We start from the raw sequence: 16,315 nt of genomic DNA on the forward strand, positions 1-16,315 counted from the left end.
TGGCCTTCTCCCCTTTTCCTGCCCTGACATCCACTGGAATCCTCTCTAACTCCTGTTTCTTCCTGTCTGACTCCTTCATGCCTCTTAGATCTCCTTGCCCTGGAGAATGGGGGTGGCATGGGGTCCTCCAGGGTTTGCACACAGGGGGTGGGAGGGCCCCAGCTCTCAGCAGTGGAGCTGTGCCTGGGAGCTGGACTTGGACTTGCTCCCTGGCTGAGGCTGAGCGCATCTGGGACTCTAAATCCTCTGGCTCAGATTTCTTGGTGTCTATTCTCATGCCCTTCTCTTTTTCCCCGTCCTTTCTTCTGCTTCTCCTCCTTCCTTCCCCGTGCCCTGGCTCTTTCAGGCTCGTCACCATGACCCTGGAGCAGGTCAATGCGAAGCAGGGAGGGACTTCGGGGGGCAAAGGCGGCTTTGACGTGAAGGCGCTGCGAGCGTTCCGTGTGCTGAGACCCCTGCGCCTGGTGTCCGGAGTGCCCAGTGGGTGCTGGGTGTGCCCTGCCGTCAGGAAGGGCTGGAGGGTGGATGGAACCCCTGGCCAGGGTGGGGGAGCCAAGGGATGGGCTTCTTCTTGTTGCTGGATCAAGCCCACCCACAAAGCAGGTGTAGAGGAGCCACAGGTTCTTGCTCGTCCCTACGGCTGGCAGTTGTCAACCCTGGGGATCTGCAGGTTGGCACACATCTAGCTGCCTCCATGGCCTCAGTGTCAGCACCTTTGGATGATGGTGTGAAAGGGGTCAGGACATTGCTCTAGTTTCTCAGGGCAGGGATCTCCTTCTTCTGTAAATCCTGTGAGTACAGCCTGGATGAGTGCAGCAGAACAAATGGAGGGGCATGAAGCAGCCTCTAGCACTATCTGGCTCTGCTGAGCTCTTCCACGTGCTTGCATGGTGGGTAGAGAAAGGATTTCTTCCTTCAGAGATGTCAGTCCCACACCACCAGTGCTGCTCTTCCCTTGGCACGGGGCATTTCAAAGGCTGCTTGTCAGTGGGGCTGGCAGGGATGCAAGGTGCACACAAAGCTGTTTAGGAAGTCGTTGACCTCCTCTCCCTTCTGCTGTTGCAGGCCTTCAGGTCGTCCTGAACTCCATCATCAAGGCCGTGGTGCCCCTGCTCCACATTGCCTTGCTGGTCCTCTTCATGATCATCATCTATGCCATCGTCGGGCAGGAGCTCTTCAAGGGCAGGATGCACAAGACCTGCTACTACCTCGGGACAGGTGGAGCTGTGTCGGGGGGAAATGTGGCAGAGATGTCTCTGTGTGGCTGGTGGGACTGAAGGATGTTTGATACAGCACCCAGCTGACTGTGAGGGGCTGGTGCAATGGGCCCCTTTTGGCAGGCTGCTGCTGGAGGCGGGGTGTGGGGTGGGTGGAGGCTGCTCTGTTTGGCCTGCCCTGCTGCTCACACCGTGGCTTTGCCCCTCAGATGTGATTGCCACGGTGGGCTCAGAGAAGCCAGCCCCGTGCACCAGCTCCGGCCACGGGCGGCACTGCTCCATCAACGGCACCGAGTGCCGCGGCGGCTGGCCAGGGCCCAACAACGGCATCACACACTTCGACAACTTCGGCTTTGCCATGCTCACTGTCTACCAGTGCATCACCATGGAGGGATGGACTGAAGTCCTCTACTGGGTAGGCTCCAGTGCTTGCGCTCGGTGCTCAGCTTGGCAGAGCCGATGCTGGTCTTGCCTCAGGGCAGGGAGTGCCCTCCTGGACCTCATGGCAGGGCTCAGACTCCCTGCCAGTGAAAGACAACCTGCCCCACCAACCTTCTTGCTGTGATGCACACCCCAGAACACACCAGGCATGTCTCTGCATCCCTGCAGGCGCTGCCTAAGCTGTCCTTGCTGTTCAGGTGGACAGGAGAGTGCCCAGGTCCCACCTTTGTGAAGGGCTGTGGGCCAGGCACAGCAAAGACTGGTGGGTGCCCCTCCAGCAAAGCCCCATGTTTTGCAGTCCTTGGGAGACTGTTGTGCTGAGGCTTGGGCTTGGGGCTGATGTTTAAATCTGCTCCCCAAATGCTTGGGTCTGGCTTTACCTCTGCTAAAACCAGATACAGAGTTCTAAGCAGCCAGGGCTCAGAGCCAGGTTTGTGTGCCACCCATCCCATGAACTCCCTTCAGAGGGGCAAAGACCACAGAGGCTATTGAGTGGCCCTAAGGGGACGCAGCAGGAAGTGCCCTCAGAATGCTTCACCTGCATCTCTCCTTGCCAGGTAAATGATGCCATGGGAATGAATGGCCCTGGATTACTTTGTCAGCCTTATCTTGCTCGGCTCCTTCTTTGTGCTCAACCTGGTGCTGGGGGTGCTCAGTGGGTAAGTGAGCTATCCTTTCTCTTCCAGCAAAGGAGTTTAACTGGTTTGAACTATACAAGGAAAAGCCTGGGAAAATTCTGATCCTTTTCTTCCCTCATTCCTCTCCCTTTTTTATTTTTGCATGCTTAGAGAACCTGATCCATGAGTTACTTTTTTTGTTAGTGTCCATGAGTGCCTGAGGTTTCAGCTCAACTCCCAGCACAGAAATCTTTTCCCTGTGGCACAAGCAACTGTCAGGAAGCCCAGCCTTGGAGCACATGATTTGGGGATCGTGTTGTGTTCTGCCAGCACACACAGCAAGCAAAGCTGAGTGGGGAGCAGTCATCACCCCATGGCTGTGGGGCTGGACACTCCTCACTGGTACCCCCAGCTGCCATCCTGCTGTGAGCACACATGATTTGTGTGCTTATGGCCAGCCTAAGGAGGACATCATGAGTGTCAGGGATCCAAGAGAATGATTGTTAGTCTAATTAATGCTTCAGCAGTCTTCCAAATACACCAACGAGCTGTCATCAGTCTGTTATGATGATTGTAGCACTTCTAGGCCAAACTCAGTAAGTGCTAATTCCCCCAGTAGTACAGTTAAATACCTGAGATGTGATACTCATGCATTGCTGTGTGGCTGCCACCATCCAAATTTTGTTTCTGGGAAGTGTGTGTTGCCCTTGGGAGTAAGGGGGGTTTTTCTCCTCAGGTCTGTGTAGGGTTAGGGTCTGTTTTATATGTTTCAGTCCTGCATGTGCAAGTGGATCACAATCATCTTCTCTATTAGTTCACAGGGTCAGTTATACCCTAATTACTTGGATTGGTTAGGCCTCTTCTATGGCAAGCACATACAACTGCAAGGTTAAAACAAATTGGATATTAATATAAATAAAACAAGTTTAAAAGCACAAGGTAGATCACAGGAACCTGACTCTTGTGTGGAGTTAGCTGTAACAGCAGGACAAGCTGGACTGTAGTCATCTGATCCTGGAGTAAGTTGTAGGCACAGCAAAGGTTCTGAAATATTTTTGCAAATATTTTGCAAATATGCTTGAGATCAGGAAAATTATTGTTACAGTGTCTGAGACCTATTAACACATGGCAACACCAGCATGGCTGGGCAGCAGCCCTACAGTCCTGCCAGATACCAGGAGAGAAAAGAATTTAATTGAAACAGAACAAGAAGAGTGGGCAAGGACATTGGCAGACCTGCCCTTTCCATGTTACTGGAAAAGAGTGTCCTGTTCACCTCATGTGATGAGCTCACCTTCCCCACATGGAGAGCTTGAGGCAGGTTTCTGCCCCTGAGATGGGTGAGACCCCACTCTGACCCTTGGCAGGGCTGGGGAGCTGCCCCAGCCTCCAACAGCTGGTGTCAGTTGGCTTTTCCAGCTGTAGGTCCCAAAGAGCAGCAGGGTGGGGAAGAAACCTTGCCTGTCACAGGCATCAGGTGATGGTCTTGCATTGTGGAGCAGGGCCAAGAAAGGGGAAAGTCCCTGGAGCAGCCTAGGCAGGGTATTTCAGGATTTCAGCTTTCCACAAGGCCTGGCCTGGCACAGAGCTGTGGTACCTGACCTCCACGATGTCCCCTCCTGAGTCTCCCTCTGCTGCTTCCCTTGTCCCAGGGAGTTCACCAAGGAGCGGGAGAAGGCCAAGTCCCGGGGAACGTTCCAGAAGCTGCGGGAGAAGCAGCAGCTGGAGGAGGATCTGAAGGGCTACATGGACTGGATCACCCACGCAGAGGTCATGGACAGCGATCGGGCCCGGGGAGAAGGTACCAGCTCTGCCTGGCCACAGACCCTTAGTGGGAGGGTTGGGTTCCTAACACCATCCTAGAGAGGCAATGTGGAAACCTTTGGAGGAGTCACAAAGACTTGTTTTGCTTGAAAACCCACGAAACAAAAAGCTTTGACTTCTGCAGAACGGTTTCCTCCCTCTTTTTATTTTTTTTTTTTATTTCCCCAATCATTTTGTTGAATCTGACCCAAACTAGCTATATCTTGGTCCTGATGCTAAATCTACCCCTCAACTGCTGTAGTTAATATTTGCAGACTACAAGCAAGGCCTGAGTCTCCTTTGGCAAAGAGGGACTTGAAATGGCCATGAGGAGCATGAGGAGTGTGTGCCCTTGGTGTGCAGGGACACAGTGCAGGGTCATGAGCTCACACACCAACAGATGCATGAATTTCTTGCCATCACTTGAAAATTTCAAGGGATTCGAAGTGGCTCAGGAAAGGAGGTGGATATACAAGCATCTAGATGAAGGCTCAGCAAGGCCTGGGGGGCTCTACCACAGAGCTGCAGTGTCTGCCATGCCACCCTGCCTGGTGAAAGCACCTTTGGTGCCTCAAGCTGAGTGATCCATGTGTGCAAAGAGCCTTGGGAAATAGTGGGACAGACAAAACACCTCTTCCACGGGTGTGGCCTGTGTTCTTACAAACCCCTGTTGTTCAGCCTGTGCTCAGATCACAACTGGCCCCAGTTTTCTCTGTGCTGGAGTCCCTGCTGCTGTCCCTGTCTGGGCTGCAGCTGCTTTTGCTGCAGGGCAGATGCTCCTGGTGCCTCCTGCTTGGTTTGCTCCTGACCCTCAAAGCCTCCTGCACGAACTTTAAATGCTGGCTCCCTGGGATGGCACTGGTTGTGTTCACTTCTAGTAGGGAAGCTCTTCCTGGTGTGCTCCTGGAAGAGGTTCCCTCCCACGTGTTCTTCCCAAGGGTTCGAAGAAAAGCCTGGAATGTCATTCCCTCCTAGGTATGATGCCATTGGATGAAGGAGGGTCAGAGACAGAGAGCTTGTATGAAATCGAGGGCATGAACAAGTGGATTCTCTTCTTGTAAGTATGCTCTGGCTGAACCACCTGCTGCTGTGCACAGGGGCTTGCACTGTCCCTCACTTGGTGGCCCGACTGAGCCAGGCTTTCCTGGTCAGCCACCAGTTTCTGGGAGAGAGCCAGGGGCTGGTGCTCAGGTGAAGATGCAAATATCAGGGCAGCAAACAGGGAATTTGCTGTGGTGCTGGCAAAAAGCACTTCAAGGTGAACAGCTGCTGTGGGACCAGGCTCCAAGCATCCTCTCCTGGCCCAGGCAGCACAGCAGGTAGTTTGGGAGCTGTGCCTGTAGCCCCCACCCAGAGGTGCTGAAACCCAAAATGAAGCCAGGAGGTGTTTGTGTGAATGAACTGCAGTGCCTGAGTGAATGCACTGAGCTCCAGGGGCAGGTTATGGTCCTCATCCCTTTTCAGGGAAGACCCCTGGAGGAGGGAGCGGGGGTGGATTTGCCCTGCAGGCACAGCCCAAGGACATGGGGCTGGCCTGCTGGCTGGCCTTGCTGATCCTTTGCCATCTCTCCAGCCGTCAGTGGAGGCGTTGGAACCGAATGTTTCGTAGGAGGTGCAGGGATGTAGTGAAGTCCAAGTTCTTCTACTGGCTTGTCATCCTGATGGTGGCACTGAACACCCTCTCCATTGCCTCTGAGCACCACATGCAGCCAGACTGGTTGACAGTCGTGCAAGGTAAGCAAAGAGCCTGAGAGAGAGGGAGGGCCCAGGATACTGTGCTGCCTGGAGACGTGTGAACTCTTTGCTGTGCATGCAAAGCCACACTGGCGTGGCACAGAGGCTGTTAAACACACACACACACACAGAGCCTGAACACAGTGTGTGTGCACCATCCTCACTTCACTGTCACACAGCTCACACCAAACATACACAGCGTGTGTGCTCTTAGGGACATGAGTTTGCACAGGGAACACACAGAGAGCGTAGATTGTACCATAAACACATGTGGCACACACTCATGCAGTGCAGCCACACTGCCTGCACCTCCACCCACACATACACACAGAGGGACATGGAGCACAGGGGTGCACACATGTGCACACACCCAGTCCGTGTGCCTGCTGTGCACAGACATCACCCCTCTCCTCATCCATCCTGCTCCCCAAAAAACAGCTTGGTGGGCAGAGCAGCACCACCCTCCTTCCCTGCCTGCCCTGCCCACCCTGGGATTGAGGTTGTACCTCCCTCCCCAGACAACTCCAACCGGCTGCTGCTTGCCCTCTTCGTGGCCGAGATGCTGCTGAAGATGTACGCGCTGGGGCTGCGCCAGTACTTCATGTCGCTCTTCAACCGCTTCGACTGCTTCGTGGTGTGTTCGGGGATCCTGGAGATCATCCTGGTGGAGCTGGGCACCCTGTCCCCCCTCGGCATCTCCGTGCTGCGCTGCATCCGGCTCCTCCGCATCTTCAAGATCACCAGGTTGGGGAGGGAGCTCTGTGGGCACTGGCAGCTCACGGTGCCCCGGCATCACTCACGGTCCCTGGACATCACTGGCCTTGTCCCCAGGGAGGGCTGCAGCTCAGAGCAGAGCTGGTAGCTCGTGGGTGGAGCAGCAAGGCCAAGCTGGGGGTTTCTGTCTCTGGGGCAGTCTCTGGGAGTGGCGAGAACAGAGCTGAGGTCCCACTCTACTTCTGGATTCTGGGCTGTTGTAAATGGGGGTACTGTGGGCCAGGGCTCCTGGCTTCTCTTTCTGGCCCCAACCCACCGTGTGTTCACCCCTCTTCCCACCCTGCCTGCTGGTACCCTGTGCAGGCAGCAGTGAATCTTGCCTGTCACACCACGCCTGCAGCTTCACTGCTTCCTCCTGGGGCCTGTCCCAGTGCCCAGCCAGGGTCCAGAGTCCCTCTTGCTGGGCTGCTGGCACATCCCCTTGGGCCAGTTGGTCTGTTCCCTCTGCCTGCCTGTTCCTGCCCACAGCCTTCCCCACTCTTTCACCTCCCACATGCTCCTGTCTCTCCTCTCCCCAGGTACTGGACATCGCTGAGCAACCTGGTGGCCTCCCTGCTCAACTCAGTCCGCTCCATTGCCTCTCTGCTCCTCCTCCTCTTCCTCTTCATCACTGTTGCTGCCCTGCTGGGCATGCAGCTCTTTGGGGGCAAGTTTGATTTCGAGGACATGGAAGTGCGGCGCAGCACGTTCGACAATTTCCCCCAGGCCCTCATCAGTGTCTTCCAGGTTTGGGGCTGCAGGAAGGGCAGTGGGGGGCTGGAGGGCAGAGGGCTGGGAGTCTCACCTGGGCTGTGGGTCTCCAGGCAGGAGCTGGGTCTCAGGGGGATGTGGGTTTGTGGGGGTGATGCAGCTTTGAGACACGAGCAGGGAAATGCAACTGGAGTCAAAAGCAGTAGTTCAAGTTCAGGGCTGAGCAGGGAAGAGGGTTTGACTGTGGGCATGGAAGGGCTGTGAGGGTTTGGGACTGGAGCCAGAAGGGCAGGATTGGCCTGTGGGCTACTGCTGTGCTGTGCTGCAGAGGCTCTTGAGTCTGTATTGCTTCTCTACTCCCAGATCCTGACTGGAGAGGACTGGAATTCAATCATGTACGATGGGATCATGGCCTATGGGGGCCCATCCTTTCCTGGCATGCTGGTCTGCATCTACTTCATCATCCTCTTCGTTTGTGGGAACTGTATCCTCTACCTGCAAAGCCAGGCCCAGGCTCCCTGCACCCAGCCCCAGAGCTGCACAGGACTGGGAAGGGGAGAACCTTCTGTCAGCATCTCAGGGCTTGCCTAAGGCTTTTCAGTTCTGAACAGCAGTGGAACAAACCATGGGCTTCAGGGTTTGCACTAGTGGTGGCTGAGGGCTGGGATGTGGAGGAAAGCACACCTGGAGGAGGTCTGGATGTCCAGCAGGCAGGGATTCAGTCAGAATGGGGGCAACCAGCCCAGAGCTCAGTGCTCACAGGGTGCTGGTTAAAGATTACCAACCAGGGTTATCTCAAGGGCTCAGCTCCAGGAAGAATTCTCAGGGCACCCTGGACACCATGGACAGCTCTGGCCACATCCTCCAGCCGGGAACCAAGTCCATGTCCTTAGCACTGTTCCTGCAGATATCCTCCTCAATGTCTTCCTGGCCATCGCGGTCGATAACCTGGCTGAGGCTGAGAGCCTGACTTTAGCCCAGAAGGCCAAAGCAGAGGAACGCAAACGGCGGAAGATGTCCAGGTGAGCACTGCTGTCCCTGCCCATGGAAGCTCCCAGATCTGGTGCTTTGGTAGGAGGGGACAGAATGACATTGCCTATGGCCCCTGCCCAGGGTTCAGTTCCCACTCTTCTCTGCTCTGTTCTCAGAGGTTACCCGGAGAAGTCTGAAGAGGAGAAGCAGATGCTGGCAAAGAAGCTGGAGCAGAAAGCAAAGGGAGAAGGGATTCCCACAACAGCCAAGGTCAGTGCTGGTGGGACTGGGCCATGTAGAGCTCCTGAGGAGGGACCAGGCTCCTCCTCCCACCAGCCAGGATGGACAAAGGCTTGGAGCCAGCCTGGGTCTGGACTCTTGGCCAGAGTGTCTCCTCACCTTAGCATCCACTGCTGATGGGGGCTCTTGGTGACTGGGCCCAGGCAGGACACATTGCCTGGTGAAACAGCTCCATTGCTGGGGATCCTTTTCCTCCAATTCATTTCCTTGGCCACAACCTGTTCTCAGTGGCTGAGGTGGGCTGGTGCACACCAGTGTGTGGGGGGGCAGAGCAAGTCAGAAGCATTCCAGATCTCCCTTATGTCCACACCAGCACCCCCAATATGCAAACACCTCTGTTCATCTGTGCTGACTGTGTGCTGAGCTGCCTCTGAGAAGCATCTCACCAGCAACTACTTCCCTTTCCACTTTCCAGAGATGCCCCATGGAAGCTCACCCAGGAGTTGCTCCATATCTTATTCCACCCCTGGTATATTTGCACAGCCCCAGGCTCTTGCCCAGCAGATGTTCCCATTTCCCATCCTCTTGGTGCTGCTCTTTGATTCGATTGCAGCATTCCTGAGGTGTTTTCCCTCACCCGGCTCCAACCTGGGCCAGCACTTCATGTGCTTTTTTATGGGCCAAATGCAGAGATGCTGCTTGTCCCACATGGCTTCCAAGATGAGAGGGTCTGGCCAACTGGCACATGCAGCTGCATCTCCTCTTCTCTGTCTCTCCCTTGTTTCAGCTGAAGGTGGACGAATTTGAATCCAATGTCAATGAGATCAAAGACCCCTACCCTTCTGCAGACTTCCCAGGTAAGTCTTATCCCTGGCAGGGCAGCAGGAAAGATGAGGAGGCATTGCAGAGGGATGGTGTGTGAGGAGCAAAGAATGTGGTGACCCTCTGCCAGCCTTGGGGTACTGAGGTCCTTTTGGCACAGATGCCACATCAGGATCACGGGATCAGAAGATTGGCCATAAGGTCATATTTCCCCTCCCTCTCTGGATAATTCTTTCCTTTTCCCTCTTCATGGCCACCCCACAGGTGATGATGAGGAAGATGAACCTGAAATCCCCCTGAGTCCTCGGCCACGTCCCCTTGCAGAGCTACAGCTGAAAGAGAAGGCTGTGCCCATGCCTGAAGCCAGCTCCTTCTTCATCTTCAGCCCAACCAACAAGTAGGCACTGCCCCTTCTCCCTGCCTTGTGAAACCAGGCCTGATCCAGGTGCTTCTGGCACTGATCCTTCCCAGTGGGGTCCTGTTTGTATGTTTGTGCCAGCTCTGAAGGGAACCAGCTCATGGGGAAAAGCCTTCTGTGTGGATGGACTGATACAGACATCCCTCCATGCCTAGGGCCTTCCTGTCCTCAGGGTTTAACCATAACCCTTTTCAAGGCTGCCACGGCCCTGACTGATCTCCCTCTGGCCCCTTGCAGCATCTCATGGCCTTTCCATCCCTGGCAGGTTTCGGGTGCTGTGCCACAGAACTGTCAATGCCACCTGGTTCACCAACTTCATCCTGCTCTTCATCCTGCTCAGTAGCATCTCGCTGGCAGCTGAGGATCCCATCCGGGCCGAGTCCTTCCGCAACAAGGTGCCCGTGGAGACGTGGAGGGTTGGGATGGATGGGGAAGACCTCGTGGAGTCCCCCAGCTCCCCAGTAAACAGGGACTTACTTGCCAGGTGCCATCCCTGGGTAGGTGGCTGTGATTCCAACCCTGCCTCTGGGAGGGCAGTGCACTCTGGCAGAGGAGGCTGGATGTATTTTCCATTCAAGGTGCCTCTGGGACAAGTTTTTACTGCTCTGTGTCTCAGTTTATTTCTGGGTGAAGAGATCCACCTGGGAGTGCTGTGCAAGATTACCTTGTTTGGAGCCTGTGGTGACTTACTTGGTATAGGGATGTCCTGTGAGGTGGAAAACTGGGCCTCTGGTGCGTTCAGCACCTTGGAATGCTGCCTGTGGGAGCCATGGCTGCAGCCCCTTGAGGCACAAATGAGTCTGGCAGGGACTGGGAGATCTCATACAACCCCTTCCCAGGGTACTCAGTGCTTTTGGGGATCAGATGCTTTCAGGTGAATCAGATCAAGCCTAACTCACCTTGAAAGGGAGAGCTTTGTCCCAGCTCCAGGCGGGATTATTGCACTGGAGAAAACCAGCAGAGCTGGGGGAACTTCAGAATCTTCTTGGCACTGGGTTTCCAGACTCAGTTGAGCTAGATGGGCTCCCCAGTCCACAACGTGGAAGCAAAACCACAGTTCCAGGACGTTTGAACACACTGAAGCATTTTTCATGTCACCCAAATCTCATCCAGTTCCGGTGCTTCTGTCCCCAGATTCTTGGATACTTTGACATTGGTTTCACCTCCGTCTTTACAGTCGAAATCGTCTTGAAGGTGAGTCCTTCTCCTCATGGTCCTGCCATGGGCATGGCCCAGCACGTGGGTCTAGACTGCTCTGGCTATGGACAGTCATGCCCTTTGGGCACAAGCTGAGGGTCCCAGTGAGGAGAAACTGCTGGCTGATCCTCACATCTCCAGAGTTCATTCATGCAGCGTGGGTGGTGCATGACCTGTCCCAGAGCCCTCCAGTGAGGTCAGGCAGCCAAGTCAGCTGTGCTGTGACATGGGGACAGATCAGACTTTCATCCTGACGTGCCATTAAGAAAAATTTTGAGAAAGAGAAAGCAGTGGGAATCTGTGGAGAAAAACAGCAGTCCAAGCCACTGCTGCATGTTGCTCCCACTCCAAATGTCTTTACTATTCTCCTCTTTAATTTGCTGACTGACTGGGAGAGTTTTGTCTCCAGCCAGTGCAACACAGAGGATTTCCAGCTGAAGTAAACTTCCTACCAGGCTGCAGAGGTCCCCAAGGACAGGGTCCCCAAGCCATGGAGCTGTGAGGACCCCCTTGTGCACCCCAGGGCTGTGGAGGGACCATGCACCTTGAGCCCTGCCCGGCCTCTCTCCTAACTCCTTCTGCTCCCCAGATGACAACCTATGGTGCTTTCCTGCACAAAGGCTCCTTCTGCAGGAATTCCTTCAATATCCTTGACTTACTGGTGGTCGCTGTCTCCCTTATCTCCATGGGATTCGAGTAAGCACCTCCCCATACCATGGAACAGGCACTGGCAGGGCAGCTGGGGGTGGTGGGTGGGGAAGGAGCAGTTGGCCCAAGGGCTGCCCATGTGTTCATAATGTCATGCTTGGGGGGACAGGGCATGGACAACTGGGAGACAAACTCCTTGAGTGTCAAAGGTAAAGAAGATTTGGGTAGAAATTAAATTTTGTAGCTGCTTTCTCCAGCTGCAAGTGTCCCTTATGTGGGGTGATGGCCTAGTGACATCTGCTTTACTCTGCTGTCCCGTTCCCCTCAGCCCTGGCTCTAGCCTGGCCTCTGTGGCTCCTTGGTGGGGCTGTGTCAGAGAAATGGCCCCAGCTCAGCTCTGCCTTCCTCCCCAGGTCCAGTACCATCTCCGTGGTGAAGATCCTGCGGGTGCTGAGGGTGCTGAGGCCTCTGCGAGCCATTAACAGGGCCAAGGGGCTGAAGGTAAGCAGGAGGCTGGGACTGGGGGCCCTCAGCCTGTGCCAGTCCTCCTGGGAGGTTCTGTGGCAGGCATTGGACCCTGTTCACAATTCCCACTCCCCACGTGTGGAAGGGGTCTGCCCAACCCCTCTGCCCTTGACAGGCTCCCACTCTTCCTGGGGCCTGTCCCCGCAGTGGGAGGGTGTGGGACACAGAGCAGGGGCTCGCCCCAAACACGCTCATGTGTGCACTGTCCTCTGCAGCACGTGGTCCAGTGCGTGTTTGTGGCCATCAAGACCATCGGTAACATCGTGGTTGTCACGACATTGCTGCAGTTCATGTTTGCCTGCATCGGGGTCCAGCTCTTCAAGGTGAGTGGTGTCTCAGGCGGGCAGGAGGGTCGTTCTGCTCGAGCACATCTTGGATAGGTTCTCCTGGTCATCACCTTGGGGGTGGTGTCTGCCAGTAGTGGGGTCCCCCCAGTAAGGGGACCCAGCTGCACTAGCCCCCCTGGCAGAAGAGCCTGCGGTGAGGAGAGGGCAGAAAGCACTCAGGGTCCAGACAGCACCTGTGAAGGGCCCAGCTGCCTCACCTCATTTAGTGCCTCGGTATCCTCTTTCTGAGGCAGCAAGTGCTTCTCACTGATTTCCTCTGTGCCTCGGGTGCAGTTTCCTTTTTCACAGCACCACTCCTGCTGTCTGGGCCTCGGCGGCTCCAAGGCAGAACTGGCCCTGGCTGAGCTCAGCTTTGTTCTAATAACTGAGCTGAAATTCTCAACTGATGTGGGGAGAGCTTTCAGGGCACTCTGCAGACTGAGCAGACCTGTCAGCATACCTTAGCTTTTAGTTAATCTTGAGTTACTGCTGTCTTCTCTGTTTTCCAAAATAGTTGACTCCCAGACAGGATGAGCTAGGTAGGCCTCAACTTAGGGCCATGGAAGGTTTTTTCCCATCACTAGGCATCGTTTCTTGATCCCAGCCCAGGTCTGCCATGGCTGGCTCCTGAGCTGGATTGTGTTGGAGGGCAGAGTGGGGAGGCCAGTGGTGGTGGGAGGCCAGGGCCAGAGTGTGCAGGGAGGTGGCAGGGGAGGGACTGACTGTGGGCTGGGTAAAAGTCAAAACTCCCCAGGGCTTCTGAAGTCACAGCAACACCACGGCCACTTCTGGTCTCTGTTAAATGCAGGGCAAGTTCTACAGGTGCACAGACCCATCCAAGCTGACAGAGAAGGAGTGCAGGTAAGAGCTCTCTGCAGCTCCCAGCGGTGCAGTGGCCAGGGATGGGACCCAGCTGGGATGTAGTGGGGGCCACTTGTGTTCCTGCATGGGCATGTTGCATCCAAAAAGAGGTCTCATGCTGTTCTCCTTCACCCTGGGGTGAATCAGGAACAAGCACAGGGCTGTCCTCCCCTCCCAGGGACTAAGGAGGCCCGGGCCAGCACTGCAGTGTGGACTGAGGGGGGCCCTGCCAGTGAGCACTGTGTCCCTTCTGCTGCAGGGGCCAGTTCATCAACTATGTGGACGCAGACCCCACGCAGATTGAGGTCCAGGAGCGCATGTGGGTGCACAGCAACTTCCACTTCAACAACGTCTTCTCAGCCATGATGTCGCTTTTCACGGTCTCCACCTTCGAGGGCTGGCCCGAGTGAGTCTGTGCCAAGGGAAGGTCTGTGCTGGGAGCAGGGCACTGCCACAGGCCTTGGGCAGGGTAAAGCAAGAAGAGCTGCCCAGGATGAGGAGCAGGGCCAGCCATCCTGGCAGTGGCTGTGGAGCTGGCAAGGTTATCCCAGCAGCCCTGTCCCACTGCTGTTGGGTTTGGCATGTCCCCAGAGCTCTCCATAACCTTCAAGAGGAGACATGGTCTTTCCCACCTAATTAGGATCTCTGTTTCCTCCCTATCCCTGCTGTAGGCTGCTGTACATGGCCATCGACACCAATGCTGAGGATGCAGGCCCTATCTACAACTACAGGATGGAGATTGCAATGTTCTTCATCATCTACATCATCCTCATTGCCTTCTTTATGATGAACATCTTTGTGGGCTTTGTCATTGTCACCTTCCAGGAGCAGGGGGAGAATGAGTACAAGAACTGTGAGCTGGACAAGAACCAGGTAATGGGACTGCTGGGGCAGAACAAGGAGGACCAGCCCTGGAGCTGGCACTGCTGGTGCTGGCTGATTTGGATCAGCCCTTCTTTGTGGTGGCACTGCTGACTCAGATGAGTTGAACCTGCCCCCGGGTCTGTTTGCTGCTGGGGCAGGGCCAGCTGGACTCACGGCTGGCACAGAACAAACTTTCTGAGGGAAGGGCAGGGGGGACCAGGACAGGGAGTGGGCATCCCTGGACAGGTAGGGTGCCCAGAGTGAGCTGGAGCAGAGGGTTGTGCCCAGTTCTGGGCTCCCGAGAACAAGAGCAACATGGATGTACTGGAGTGAGTCCAGCAAAGGGCCACTGAGATGACTGAGGGTCTGGAGCAACTGTCATATGAGGAGAGGCTGGGAGCTGAGTCTGGTGTTGAGAAGAGAAGGCTCATGGGGATCTTACCTATGGCTATAAATACCTAATGGGAAGGTGTAGAGGAGATGGAGCCAGGCTCTTTTCAGTTGTGTCCAGTGACAGGACAAAAGGCACAAACTGAAGAATACAAGAAATTCCATTTAAATATTAAAAAAGGCCCTTTTTTGTGGTAAAGGTGGTCAAGCACTGGGACAGGCTGCCCAGAGAGAGGCTGTGAAGTCTCCATTTTTGAAGGTATTCAAAAGCCAACTGTCTTGGGCAGCATGCTCCAGCTGGCCCTGCTTTGGGCAGGGAACTGTGACTAGACCATCTCCAGAGGCACCTTCTGCCACCAGCCCTGCTGTGATGCTGCTGTGCTGTCACTCTGGCTGGGGACAGCAAGGCTGAAAGCAGTAGAGGCATTGGCAGAGGACGTGGGACATGCTGGGGAGGACACTGGGCAGGAGTGGCTGCCGGCCCAGGGGTGCTGTCACACTCCTGTGCTGAGGCAGTTTGAGCTCAGGGTGCTGGGGTGATGTGAGCCACACAGGAACCCAGCAGAGATGGCCCTGGGCTGCTGGGGTGGGACAGGCCTGCTCACAGCCATCTCAGCTCCCCCTTCAGCCCTTGATCATGTGACGTCTTCAGGATGCTCTTGACCAGCCCTGAGAGACCATGGGGAAGTGCCAGGATAAGGAGGCAGGCTCCAGGCTGGAGGGGTCAGGCCAAGGGCAACATGGCCATTTTTGGAGGCAAGAGGTGACTTTGGAAACTTGTCCCGTGTCTGGGGTGTATTTGCAGGAAGCACAGCAGATACAGTGACCCGCTGCTGTACCTGGCCCATGAGGCTGGGCTGGAGGAGAAGGGGGATCCAGCTTGGGCCTGTGGGGATGTGCAGGGGTGTTGGTGGTGCTGAATGTGTGCCCTGTGCCCTGTGGTGGGCTCACAGCTCACAGCTCCTGCCTCCCTGCCCTCCCCAGCGCCAGTGTGTGCAGTACGCGCTGAAGGCTCGCCCGCTGCGCCGCTACATCCCCAAGAACCCCTACCAGTACCAGATCTGGTACGTGGTCACCTCCTCCTACTTTGAGTACCTCATGTTCTTCCTGATCCTGCTGAACACCATCTGCCTGGGCATGCAGGTGAGGGGCACAGTGCCCACCGTGGGGGGTGGAGGGGTGTCTGTGGCAGCGGGTGGGCTGGCTCGGCCCTGCAGCCCCCAGGAGAGCTTCTGGTTAGGGGGAGTTTGCTCATGGTGGGACTGGAGGCATGTGGGGATCCCAGAGAAGGGGCTGCAGAGGGGAAATTTCCTTTTTGCTGAGGAAATTTCCTTTTTGCCTATCTGTGGGAGGGGGGTCTGCATGCAGCACACACCTCTGAGCTCACAGCAGAGGCTGGACCTGCCATTGGCTCACATGGCTCCTTCTGCCTTATCCTCAGCATTACAACCAGTCTCCAGAAATGAACTACGTCTCAGACATCCTCAATGTGGCCTTCACCATCCTCTTCACCCTGGAGATGGTCCTCAAGCTCATGGCCTTTAAAGCCAAGGTGAGAGGAGGGCATGGTCAGCATGGAGGGCAGGAGGGGTCTCAGGCCAGGCCAGGGGGTTCACTTATCCTGCATTTGGCGTTTCTGGAGTACAAGCACTCCTAGCCCTGCAGCTCCAGAGAACTTCTCCTTGTGAGACCCTCAGGCATCCCCATGTGCAGGACCTGGAAGTTTCTAGAAGGAGTACTGCTTGTCAGGGCTACCTTTGCTAGCCAGACCTGACC

General features: G+C 55.6%; 1 protein-coding gene across 1 annotated transcript in view; it reads left to right on the plus strand.

The window, feature by feature from the left end:
• CACNA1S (calcium voltage-gated channel subunit alpha1 S) overlaps positions 1 to 16,315 on the plus strand; it is a 42,576-nt gene that overhangs the window by 10,440 nt on the left and 15,821 nt on the right. Inside the window, 26 exon segments of the mRNA XM_032710372.1 lie at positions 347 to 480; positions 1,066 to 1,218; positions 1,427 to 1,632; positions 2,216 to 2,225; positions 2,228 to 2,245; positions 2,248 to 2,317; positions 3,928 to 4,076; positions 5,054 to 5,135; positions 5,652 to 5,812; positions 6,331 to 6,556; positions 7,105 to 7,312; positions 7,640 to 7,760; positions 8,184 to 8,298; positions 8,425 to 8,518; positions 9,276 to 9,345; positions 9,575 to 9,707; positions 9,994 to 10,123; positions 10,863 to 10,922; positions 11,515 to 11,621; positions 11,987 to 12,074; positions 12,314 to 12,421; positions 13,233 to 13,285; positions 13,545 to 13,691; positions 13,957 to 14,158; positions 15,524 to 15,682; positions 15,981 to 16,091. Coding sequence (XP_032566263.1) covers positions 347 to 480; positions 1,066 to 1,218; positions 1,427 to 1,632; positions 2,216 to 2,225; positions 2,228 to 2,245; positions 2,248 to 2,317; positions 3,928 to 4,076; positions 5,054 to 5,135; positions 5,652 to 5,812; positions 6,331 to 6,556; positions 7,105 to 7,312; positions 7,640 to 7,760; positions 8,184 to 8,298; positions 8,425 to 8,518; positions 9,276 to 9,345; positions 9,575 to 9,707; positions 9,994 to 10,123; positions 10,863 to 10,922; positions 11,515 to 11,621; positions 11,987 to 12,074; positions 12,314 to 12,421; positions 13,233 to 13,285; positions 13,545 to 13,691; positions 13,957 to 14,158; positions 15,524 to 15,682; positions 15,981 to 16,091 — 3,115 coding nt within the window.

The sequence above is a fragment of the Chiroxiphia lanceolata genome, chromosome 25, assembly GCF_009829145.1.
Source record: "Chiroxiphia lanceolata isolate bChiLan1 chromosome 25, bChiLan1.pri, whole genome shotgun sequence".
Taxonomy (NCBI): Eukaryota; Metazoa; Chordata; class Aves; order Passeriformes; family Pipridae; genus Chiroxiphia; species Chiroxiphia lanceolata.